This window comes from Halyomorpha halys, unplaced genomic scaffold (assembly GCF_000696795.3).
Source record: "Halyomorpha halys isolate HHAL.00 unplaced genomic scaffold, Hhal_1.1 Scaffold928.1, whole genome shotgun sequence".
In the NCBI taxonomy this organism is placed as follows: Eukaryota; Metazoa; Arthropoda; class Insecta; order Hemiptera; family Pentatomidae; genus Halyomorpha; species Halyomorpha halys.
In genome coordinates, this window is record NW_027116508.1 from 671698 (window position 1) to 685072 (window position 13375).

Genomic DNA, 13375 nt, shown 5'->3' on the forward strand with positions numbered 1-13375 from the left:
ATACATAAAGTATACGACCTTATATATGATGTATATGACTAAGCAAAACAAAACTTGTAATAAAAATTATGGATAACACTAACAAATAAAGTAACTGTGTGAATTTGAAAAATGAGGAAAAAGAGAAACTCTAGAACAGCAGTTAAAAATTGTTTCAGTTGAGTAATTATGCTTAACTCCTCTAGTTCCTGAACAAAAGAACCATACACACAGAGCATGAGTGTTACATACTCTAACCCAAGATAGGGCATTATCGTATAATAAGGAAGCAAACAAACAGACTATTTATCCCTGTTTCTAAAACTGGTAATAGGAGAACCAGAAAAAACATAGAATCAGAAACACCAAAGTATATGTTGGCACTTAGTAGGATAGTCAGAGACAGAAGAAAATTAGTTCAGTACAATAACAGTAGTAACTAACTGGTAATAAGAAAATTATCAATAATTTGTTAAATCTTATTGACAATTTTTCTAACTATCACAAGATCCCAGCGTCAAAAACTTGTTTAAGTTAGACTTTCACTATTACAGCTCGCTAAGCCAGCAGGAACTGATTGACTACTGCTTTGAGGAAAATGAATGCCATTTAATTGGCACAGCTCAGCAGTTACGATGCCATCTCCTAGCCAACATGCATGAAGTGGCATAGACAGAGGTAAAATTCTAGAGGAACATTGATGACACGTCTACCTCTGAGATACGGCGACCAATACATTACAATGGCCGGTCAAGAATAATGCACTAGGGGGTCTCAAGTATTCTAGAACCATCTATAAGGGAGTTGTACTGGTCACCTTAAGGTACACATTCTCTGCCTGGGCCGTTGCCTTACTCAAGCAGATAGGAGATTGCATCAGGAATTACAAATAGAGAGATAGAGAATTACATCAAAAAACAGTTCATGAAGTTCTACTCCCAGTTGCCGACAGTGAAAGGAGCAGTGACCTACAACCTGAGAAACCCGACCTCAACTTGAAGCCCAGGCTGCTGCAGAACATTCTGTTATAAATCCTATATTTATTAATTCATAATTCACACTACCTCTATTATACTTTTTATTATTACTTATTTATTTATTTTTTTCTTCTCTTGTCCCATTTTCAAATTAACTTGTTTCTTTTTATTATTAGAGAGCAATTGTTTGTTTTGTTAAGTCTACAAATATCATTATTTTTTGTTATTAATTTTACTTCTCTCTTTTATTAAGAAGCATTATTCTTATCTATTTTTTTCTTTTAATTATAACATTGTATATAGTTAGGGGTATCTTTTGTACGAGACTACACCCCCCATAATCAACTGTTATATCAACCATATAAGGCCCACCAGGCCGATCTGGTATAAAATAAATAAATAAAAAGCACGCAGGAAACTGGCCTCTACCCGGAGACTAGCTCTCTTGAGAATCACTCATAAAACATTCAGAAAAATGCAAAACATAATGGCAATCTAAATGGAGAGAAAGAGACATTTAGACAGAAATAACTATTTTATTTTTCAAACTTATTTTCACCTATTTACAGTAAAAAGTGATATAATAAGAAAATCACAAATTTATCTTTTAGCTTAATTAAACTAAATAATAAATTATTATCATCACTAGTTAGTACTAAAGAATGGGAAGTATATAATTCAATTTAAAAATCTAAAAAAGTCACAAAAAAAAAAATACTAAAATTAAATAATTCTTTAAGTAGATTTCTTACCTAACAAGCACACTGATCAGGTGCTGGAACTTTTGGATCTCCAGTTAGTTTTATTTGGTCGGGGAACTCATTGTACAGGTTAGCTTCTGATTCTTGAGCAAGGGCATTTTTAGCAATAGTTAAAAATGCTTGCTCAACATTTATAGCCTCTTTTGCACTTGTTTCATAGTAGGGAATATTGTTCTTGGACTGACACCAGTGTTGCGCTCTTTTTGCTGAAACCTAATTAAAGACAGAATTAAGTGAAAACAACAAGAGAATCAGGGAAAATAAATGATGTTCAAGTAAAATTAATCAATTTGACCCAATTAAAGCACTTTCTTTACCTAGTAAAAACAGGAAAGTAAAAGTGGTAATCATTGAAACAGATAATAATTAGGTAAAACTTGATAAGATTTATGTGTAAACATAAATATGCTATGTATTTTTATATATAGATCATAGGTTGGTGTTAATTTCAATTTACAGTTCAGCATTTAATTGATTCAAAAACTCTTTTAAATGGAGTTTTCTCAATATATCATCTATTATATCAATATATATATAGAAACATATCAAATATATCAAAATCCAAGAAATACTTCTTTATCATTACTGTTCGTTTTATGATTGATTTTGATCAAAAGTAAAGAAGTCATTTCTGATATTTTCGATATTCAAAAGTATGTATGGTAGCTATAATGGCTAAAATAAGAAACATTTTTCTTGATTAAACTAGTTCTTTACATCACTAAGTCTTCTAGCTTATAAGGTTAATAAGGTAATAAAATTTAAAATAATAATGCTTTCTTGGTGGATACAGAACAGAATATGTTTTGTTTAATTACAACTGAGATGTCAAACCCAGCAGCCAACCACTCTATTGGTTAACTTTTAAGTTTCATTTTTTTTTTTAAACTTAATATCTCATAATTTCAGACATAACTAGAGAGAATAATATAATAAACAATTTTTATTCAGAGAGCTCAAGAACACTCTGTCTGTTGCATATTTATAAAACATAAATGTAAGAGTAAGGTTGCTATTTATGAAAGAAAACGTATTTTACAATTTTAAGGATCAGGAAGTACTTGCCAATACAATGACTGGATAAGAAGGTCCTTGAAAAGCTTTTAAAGGACACTTCTGTTTTAATAAATCCTCATAACCACCATACTATTTAAGGGATATTTCTATTTATAAAATAGGTTTAACTCTTACTGATCATAAACCACCTCTGATGTCACTACAGTACTTTGTTGCAGCGGTTGTAGGCTATGTGGGAGGTGATAACGCTAAACATTTTGAAACTCACTCTATGTGAAATGCAGTCACTATTGTCTTATTACAGCTGATGCAGGTATTTTTACCCAATTTTTAAGTATTTTTCACCTTTGAGGGTAATTAGTGGTTATCAGAGATTTTGGGTAAAATGGCTTTTCTTTATATGTAGAGCCCTAGAGCAGTGTCCTTGTCTACTTGCCCTACTAGTCCTTGATCTAATTTTTTTTAGACAGATTAGACAATTTTTCAATTACTAACCAGTTATTATTTTTCCTTAGATATTGAAATGTAGAACATAGCCTACCTAGACCATTTGTGGCCTATGACATATTTATTTTGGAGACCCAGAATAGATTTATTTTTGAGACATGGGATGAATGTAATTTTTGAGCCTTGGTGGACTTGTTTTTGGGGACTGGATCAGAATTATATTTGGATATAAATCAGAGCAGAAACAATTTTAGGTTCTTGGGAAAATATATAGGAACGATGTTTTCCCTCTTATTGTCAATACGTTTGGTAAGGTTGATATGTTGCAACAGTCCATTCTCAAGGTGTATACATAAAACAGTTAACACAACTGTTAGTCCACCGACATTACTTGTACTATCTACTATCAACTATCATGCCCTAGCAAGTACAACAGTCACAGTTACAATCATACAGTTACTGTTAAAACAATCCTCCAAGAGTTGGCATTTGTGGGTAAAACAGGTATTTTCAAGGCAATGATGGGTATTTTTAGGTCGGGATGAATGGCAGCAATGCTTATTAGTTAAGTATCTATCCTTAACAGAGCAATTGATAAAAAAGTTATTACAATTCTGAATTTTGTTGGCATATTTACCGCAACCAGCTACAACCTAATGAGAATCACGTATTAAAAACCTAGCTAAGGGTTAAATGTACCAGCACTGGAGTATAAGTATAGAAAGAAAATTACATAAAAATAGTTTTTAAGACCCCTTAGATAAGAACCTACATAAGTTTTGTTTCAAAATATTTTATAAAAATGTACTAGTCTGATATGACATTAACCAAATCCCTTCCTCCTTTTTTTAGGAAAATTCCGCATTTAGAACATTTATTTCAGTTTCTTTCAAATCATTTAAAACATCTCCAACCTGTAACAGATTTTCATTAAAAGGAAATTAACCATCACCATGAAAAAAGTAGGTGGCCAAGAGTAAGGGAGTCAACCAAAAAATCTAATTTAAGAAAAAAATAATGCTAGATTTCATGAAAAACCGTTTGGAAATCCAAAAATTGTCGGAGAAGAATAAGAACACATTATGAAGTTAGCTGTTTTTATTATTTAGTGAAATGGACTCAAATCCACTTGAATGGTTAAATCATGCTCGTGATTTGAATATACCCAGTAGTCTGTACAAGAAAAAGCTATAGAATTGGCAGCAAAATATGGAAAGTCTGAGTTTAAAGCATCTAAGGGTTAAAAAGTTTTGTAATGTTTTATGGCTAAGGAAACCTTTACAAAGTTATTGGATTGACAATAAAGCATACAAACAACAATATTTTATAAGAAGCATGCCAAAGGAACATAATTAAGATTTCAAATCAGGATTACAATAATTAAATCATTTCTTGACATAAAATATGCATTAAAAATTATTAGATATTAAAAGTTATTAGTTAAAATGATTTCATACCGCTCTGTTCTCTAGATCAACTTTGTTTCCAAGTAGAACAAACGGAAAGTTCTCTGGATCTCTAGGAGATGCCTGTATGAGAAATTCATCACGCCAAGAGTCAAGTGACTTAAAAGTTGTGGGTGCAGATACATCAAATACAAGAACACAACAGTCCGCACCTCGGTAAAATGCAACTCCCAAAGATTGAAACCTTTCCTGGCCTGCTGTATCCCATATCTAAAAAAAAAAAAATTAGCATTACCAATAAATTAACTACAACACATAAAATACATACTTCACATACAGCTATTGGTTGATCACTTATCAAGTGATATGACTTTATTTTATTAGGTTCCAACTTATATAAGGGTCATTACCTGAAGATGCACAGCTTTGGACATGGTGAGGGATTGAAAAACGTTCTTTCATAATTTTTCATTTACACCTTGCAGTCCATTTTGGAGGTAAGATGTAGCCTCCATTTAGGAGTGGAATAGTTCTTAATTTTGTATCTCAAGACTGGTGCTTAGAGGTTGAAAATGGACTAGATCTATGATTTACACATTTTCATATAATGACCCATACTCTTATCTAAATTGGACTATTTACATATAGTAGTCGATAATTAAATTTAACTTTATAAGATAAAAGTGTCTGCACTAATCTACTTGGGTCAGACCATGCCTATAAATGACATTTATTTGAGTTTTTCATGATTTCATTAGAATGCACTAATACTTTTTTAGTTTTCATTCTGGTGAGAAGTAAAAAAAAATTATTTTCAAACAAAATAAAGGCAGATGCAAATTTTTTTGTGTACAAACAATCAATTAAGGAAAATGGTCCCGAATATTTGGCAAAAATATTGCTCAAAACAGTACAAAAACTATGTATTATACACTAACATTTCTCTCCACTTTGCAGGGCTTTATCAAACCTTAAAAATATATATTAAAAAAAATATATTATAAACTAGAGCAAAACAAACTACATAATGATATAAAAATGCATTGTTAACTATGGTAAGGCCATAAGCTAACATAAAAAATATTGAGAAATTTATATAAAAATTAACAACGTATATTAAAATCTGGATCCATGACTGTATGTGGTATTTATTATTATTATGGTTTGGAAAAGCGTCAATAGACAGAAATATGTAGGGAACGATTGGTGGTATCGACATTGAATCTTCAGGTCTTTATCATTATTACGTTAAAAACTGGTTATTTTAAAACTAATATTCTACAGAGAATATTGGTACAGAGATATTTTCTTACCAACATTGCATAGGGAATGTTCATATAGAGATCTTCTTTCTCTTTCCAATATTGTAAATCTTAATTTTTTTTTCAATCTATTATCACTTAGGCTATAAAATATTTTTCACTAGGCCTAAATAAATTTTTATATCTTATGATATTTTTATATTCTTACCTTATTTTATCATATACATGCTTTATTATATTTTTTTTCTGGAATGTGTAATTCTATATTATTGTTTAATCTTGTCATATATTTCCACTTCTTAAAACAATTAAATCTTACTATACTTTAAAATTTATTAATATTTTTTTCTTATCACACTAACTACATTTAACAATCATTGGTAACTAATTTTGCCACTCCAGCTCCTTCTCCACTCTTTTGTTTATTTGGATATTTTTCTTTTTTTTCGATCTTTATTACCCTTGATTTTTTTGACATCCCACCATATCTTAGTTCCTTCTTCATAATTTCATTCTTGTACTATATTTATTCTCACTTATAATTGTATCTTATTTACTTCATTAATCCATTTGATTATTTCTGTTAATTAATATATTTACTGTTTATACTTTATTATGCTCATTTTATTCCATTTTCTTTTAATTTATATCTTATAGCCCTACCTTAGTTTACAATGTATTTTCATGTTATCTTATAGTCCTGCCCTAGTTTACAAATTTTTTAGGTTATTACCTTTTTTTCAGCCTTGGCAAAACCCTGAAATGTGTAGCAGAATGTTAATGTATAATAAATAGCTTCTTTACTATTTTGTGCTAACTTTTTTGACCACCAACCAAGATCGTATTTCTCCATTTAAGATTGGTAAACAGAAATGTTCCTTCTGTCTTCATATTGTTAGCTAATAAATATTGAAAGTTGATTATTAACCCTAATGAAGGCCTGCAATTTGGGGCGAAACATAGGTGTATAATAGTTTCTATGTTATTTTCAGCAACCTTCATTGACTATCACCCAGGACATGGGGCTTTGAGGTTGGAAAATATAAGTTTTTGCATTATTTTTGGGGAGGATTGGAAAATAAGTGTTTGTCCCTATGGTAGAGGCAAGGTGTTCCAACCCAATGTGTCCGCATGGAAGGGATAAGGTATGCCAAGTTGTCTTAGTGGTACAAGGAAGCAATCTTATTTATCACAGTTACTTTATTCTACAGACCGTTCGAACATCCACTGGGACACTTTGTCCCACTTGGGGTGAAAGGGTTTGTATGTACAGTCAATAAATAGGTTTTCTAATATTATGGTAGTTATTTCTTTTCTAATACTTTGGTTTTTATTTTAAAACTTTTTAATGCCTTTCAAAGCATTTTTGTATTTTATATCCCCTTCAATTTATATTATAGTGAAACAGAGATTTTTGAATAATGGAAACTCCTCTAGAAAAATAATTTTACTTAAACGATGGCTAACAAATTTAATGCATTTGAAGACTTCCACTTTCCTTTTGATTTGCCACAAGCCACAGATCACTCTAAGATGATATATCATCCACCAACTTCCAACTATTTTTAGGATTTATACAATGATTTTAAAAAAACAACTTTTATTTCCTGATATAATTAATAATTTATTTAATATTAAGCTTAGTAAAATAATATTCCTTATTTTAAAAATATAAATTGCAATATATTTTTATTATTGAACTACGTATGTATATGAGGTGTAGATAGTTGACCGTAGATTACTGATTGGAGATGGTCGGGGGGTGCGGTCAGCAAAGAAACAAAATAAATAAACAAAAAAATATTTATTTATGCCAGAAACTCAGGTTGAAATGTCGGCATAAATAAATATTTTTTGTTTATGTATTTAGTTATTTTGCTGACCGCACCCCCCGACCATCTTCTCCAATCAATTACATATGTATATGCTTTGTGGAAAAAAAAAAGTTACATGATATAAGATCCTTAAAAGGTTTCATTCATAAAATTTATGTTCTCAAACAAATAAAAATAATAAAACACTTGATCTTGATTAGTTTGATTTAAATTGTAATTTATATTTAACATAAAAAGTTTATCTTTAAAATAAAATGCATGTTGTTCTATAAGTTGTAATACCTAGTATGTTAGAAAAAAATCAACAATTTCAAAAATTCCAAAGACATTTCGAAAGGATTTTTAAATTAAGAAAACATATATTTATCTAATAAAACAATAGTTCAGACAAGATGTTCCTAGAATAATGCTTTGATTTTTTGTTAAGTTTTAAATAGTATCAAATCATATTATTAGTTTTTCAGGCTTGTGAGGTATTACAGCTAAAGTGGCAATATGTAAATAATTTGATTATTTTATGATTTCAAATATTGATATTTTATAATTTTACCGAAACTTCAGCATAATGAACGAAATTATCTTCCTGTTGGATTCCGTCATTGAGTTAAACTTTCATTCATTGTGATTAATGTATTTTAAAGGTTTTAGATTTCAGTAAAATGATTAGTAGTAAACTGAATCAATTAAATCAAGAAAAATAGAAAAAATCACAATAGAATTAGGTGGGATCCGTTAGAACCCTAACCAATATTTAGTAATTTTTTTTTAATTTGGTGTTGAGAGGGTAAAATTTTAAATCAATTGTATTTCTTAAAACTTTAAATTTATGAAGATTTGAATGAGGAGAAAATGGTTGAGGGTGCAGTCAATGAAAAACACAAATAAGTTTGATTAACTTATTTTAATGTGCCTTAACTTATTTTAAATAAAATAAGTTAATCAAACTTATTTGTGTTTTTCATTGACCGCACCCCCAACCATCTTCTCCTCATTCATCATCCACGGTCAACTATCTCTCATAATTATGAAGATTTAAATTTTTTTTTTTATCAACTCCATTCTGAAATATCTAAACTAAATCAATTATTTAAATGTATTAATAATATTAATATTTGCTAAGTATGTTCAAAATGTCATCAATACAATAAGTATCCCTATCACACATATGTGTATTATAACGCATTTTATAATGAAGGGTCAATGTTTTAATATATACTTTATAAAGATAAATTTCAACAAAAAGGTTTCAGTTGGTTTAGTAGCATAAATTACACGTCTGTAATCATTAAGGGACCCATAACACAAACTTTCAATTTCTAAATACCATAACTTTTATAAAAATTGTTTAGGCAAGTATGAGGACAATGACATTAATGTTTTAAATAATTCGAATGACATAATATTATTAATTTACAGATTAATTCACCACAAAGGTAAATGATCTATACAAAGACAATGAGTACAGTGTAGAGTGAAAGATAGTAAGGATCAAGGACAAATAACAGAGTTGTCTGGTAACAAAAAATCTCTGTAAAGTGTTTCTATTCAAACATTTTCAGACAACAATTATATAACCAATTAGGGTATCAGATCCACATATTAATATGCACTGTTTATTTATTTAATAATCAAAATCATTAAATTCAATTTCTGCAGTACTTGATACTATGCAGCCTGAAGTCAATTTAAAATCTTTGTGAGAAAAAACAATGAAATGTTTTAACAATACACTACAGGCAATAATTAAAATACAATGAAAAATATACTATAAAAAAATTAAGATATGCAAAATAAATGTACAAAGCGATTGCTTTGATTATCTTAATTTGATTAATAATCAAGTAAAAGGACATTTTTTCCAATGCAAGAAAATGCAATAATTTAACAAAAATTCCATAATTTATTTCAAATATATCATTGATAAAGAACTAATATGAGAATATCCCTTCTCAATAATAAGAGTTTATCAAACCAACACTCAATTGTCAGTAGTAAAATTTCTTAAATTTCTTTTTAATCGTAAAAATATAAATTCTAACCCAGCAATATATGCAAAAGAGTTTATTTATTGCATATATCTCTAAATGTTGGTTTTAGGTGACTCATCAATTTGAATGCCTGAGTCAGAAGAAGGTAATAACACATTCAAATAAATCCAAGACTGCACCCTTATATGAAGTCATTAATCAATCATTCTGGATATTTTTACTAATTATGAATTTCATAAAACTAAGCAAGTTCAAATTGATGAAACTGTTATTTAATTTTTTACTTAATACATTTTAAATAAATGATAATTCTCTTGGTAAAAAAATCTTATACATTATATATTATTGTATAATGTATAATTTTTAAATAAAAATTTGGAAAATATATGAAATTCTAAATTATTTAAATTTTCAACACCAGACTAAACCTCAGTATGATAGACCATACGATATAGTCTGGTCATTAACACCTAATAATGAAAAACCAGTAACTATAAATTTTAAAAGAGAGCCTACCACACAGCCTTGACCCAATAAATTAGTAAAAAAAAAAAAAAAGCTCAGCAATTAAAAAAATGCAAGCCCAATGACAACCAATTATTGTTTATTAAAAAGAGTTTTCTTAAAACTTCTCGGAGGAAAACTAGATGTTTAGTATTCTTGTTGCGTTAAAACATCCAAGACAAATAAATACATTAATTAGTTATTGTGTTTGAATATTATTATGTAACATCATTTCATACAACAAATTTAAACAAACCCTAACTAATGCCTATTGAATAATCCAATCCAAAATGATGAATATTCAGAATAATAAAATATGTAATTATTTTTATGAGATATATGATATAATGTTAACTTACCTGCATAGTTACAACACGATCATCAACTAACACTTCTTTTGTAAGGAAATCAGCACCAATTGTAGCTTTATACTGGTTAGAAAATTTCTTATTGACATACTGGTTCATGAGTGAAGTTTTTCCAACTCCAGAATCACCAAGAATGATAACTTTCAAAAGAACTTTCTTCCTTGATGTCATGTTTAAGCTTAAAATGAAATAAACACATCAACGAAATGAGTTAAAGTATCTAGCATGTAGAAATATTTATATAACTATTAAAACAGATTAAAACTATATTTATATAATGTAATAACCATGAAATAAGCAGATTAAAATCCAACCTGAAATCTTACAACTGGTTATTGATTCAGCTATTGGTTTGTTAAGTTACTTAAAAATTAAAACATCAAAAGTATAGGAAAATGTTCACACTAAAAAGGACCCATAAACACAATTTCAAAGAATTCACAACTGTTGAATAAGATTTGTAGTGAAATACATAATTCAGGCCAATGTATAACATAGAATGAAATAAAAATATTGAAAACTAATTCACCTGTTATATTTTATATAATTAGCAAAACATAAATAAACTACATTAAAACAAAATCAAAATAACCTAAGCAGGAGTTAATACGTCTTAGGAAACGTTCTCGAAAGTAGACAATAGAAAAAATACCTTTGTGTTTTAAGATAATACAACGAAATACCAATTTAATTGAAGATTCGGAAATAACCATTCGGTTTATAAAAAAGGTAATTAAGGTCAAATAGTAACTAGAATCAACTAAAAAGAAAATCATTAATGTCATTAAAGAAAAAGAAAGAAGTAAAATACAAGATACGTCAATTAAACGAGTACCATGTAAAAGATTCGTTAACATAATACAAATTAAAAAGAGATTAACTAGGATAATACACTTTAAAGAGTAAATAAAAATGCATTTGTCAAATCATCACCTTGTTTGGAAAAATAATAAACACAAAGTCACTAGGTTCGAGCAAGAAAATGGCGTTCCACAATATATTCCGATATCCTTCTGATGACGTCACCTTCGGTGGTATCCCCACAAAACAGCTGATTACTCCTTCACTAGTTTCTACAATACTCCAACAGAGCGCATTGCAATACTTTTTTTAAATATAACTACATGGCAATTTCCAGGATTAATTTTATTTCCTTTACAATTATTTTCATTACACTTTTTCAACTACAGAATTAACAAATTTGAATAATCATGGCGTAATTAACAACATCAAAAAATTGAATTCTAGGAGAATATCAATAATTAATACACAATTATCAATTATTTATATACCTGAATTTATCATACTAGATTTTAAACTTTTTTATTATTCAAATATCTAAATAAATACTTTTTAAAATTATTTAAAAATGATCAAACGCAACCCCTTAACAACAATTTTTATTATTAATGTAGTAATTAATTGTAATGTTGGTGAAATAGGAGAAGACCCTGACCTAGATGGAAGGCAATCTGTAGCAAATGAATGATTAAGGAATAAAATAGTAAATGGGTTATTTTATAACTTCTGGGTTGAGTTTAAGAGACTCAACAGATTGTTTATGAAAAATTAAATACATTTGCCCACAAGGATACATACATTGAGCAATCATGTTTCAAAATTAAATTCTTCGGGATTTTATAAAGTAAAATCAATATGTATATAAAATAATTTAGAAAATCCTGGAAGGAACTTCGTGTTCCTGATAGACTGCGAACTCAACTGCTCTGAGGGCGACCGACATGTTTAGGTTGACCATCGGCTTGTTACAATGAAGAATGAACGTTCTACTTTTTCAAAGTCACCATGACTGATTTTCAGATTGTCTATAATCCAGTTTGACTGTCCTCACAGGAACCGTTCCAGAATCGTCAAGGATTCCATATTTTTACTTTAGCCGAAGTAAACGATAAGAATGCCGTTATAGAAGCGTTTACCAATCATAAAAAATGAGGGGCGTAGTCCACTTGTTGTTAAATCATTTCAAATGTTATGTAGTGCAGTCCTGAAGCCGTAAGATTCTTCGATAATACGAGGGAAAATTCTATCAAAATTAAATAGGACGATTTTGTCATGCTATAAAAATCAAAAATAAAAGCTTTTGATGCCAGTCCATTCTAAAGTGAGGCCCTGGTAGCCGAGTATGTTTAGCGTTACTATAGCAATCTAGAGCAGAACCAGATTCCAATCTGAGCGGATTGATTTATTTTGAGACAGCCCCACGGAATGAAAATCCGACCTTACTCTGTACAATAAGTTGGTAATCTGGATGGTAACCACCCTGAAAGCCAAAAACTGTGAGGAACAGTTCCTTCCAAAGTAGATGACTTCGATGTTCCGTGGTCTCCAGGACAATGTCATGCAGTGGTAATACAATATATGCTCATCATCACTAAGCGATGAAGAAGTAGACATTTTTTCAACAAAATTATTGAAAGTTGGGGACAAACTGAAGCTTGATATAAGTGTAGAATTCCAAAACCTGTCAAATACTTGTTAATCATGATAATTGAGTATAAACATAGTTCATGAAAAGATACACAAAACTTTAAAAATGGAAGTTGCCGGTTTAGGAATTCTTCCCTCCCTTAACGATAGCTTTACGTTTATTATTTATTACCCGTCTGCGAAAAATTAATGTCAAACGAAGCATAGAATTAAAGTTGTGTACCCTGTGATTAGGTATAATAAAGGAATTGGGATCTTCAGATAATATGTACACTAATAAGCTCATGTTCCATATGTTGTGTTGACTATTCCTATTTATAAGGCATTAAGAATAAACAATCCACCGTTTAGATCAAACTTGAACTATAATAGATCAACTACTA

General features: G+C 29.3%; 1 protein-coding gene across 2 annotated transcripts in view; it reads right to left on the bottom strand.

The window, feature by feature from the left end:
* Positions 1–11634, bottom strand: part of Rab7 (RAS oncogene family member Rab7) — a 17205-nt gene extending 5571 nt beyond the window's left edge. Inside the window, exons 1-4 of one of the 2 annotated variants that reach the window (XM_014430966.3) lie at positions 11478–11634; positions 10536–10722; positions 4639–4857; positions 1709–1930 (exon numbers count right to left, since the gene is read on the bottom strand). In XM_014430966.3, the coding sequence (XP_014286452.1) occupies positions 1709–1930; positions 4639–4857; positions 10536–10715 (621 nt within the window). In that variant the 5' untranslated portion in view covers positions 10716–10722; positions 11478–11634. Of the gene's footprint in view, positions 1–1708; positions 1931–4638; positions 4858–10535; positions 10723–10858; positions 10983–11477 lie in introns of those variants that run through there. The other variant, XM_014430967.3, reaches the window with a different exon arrangement.
* Positions 11635–13375: the final 1741 nt, after the last annotated feature.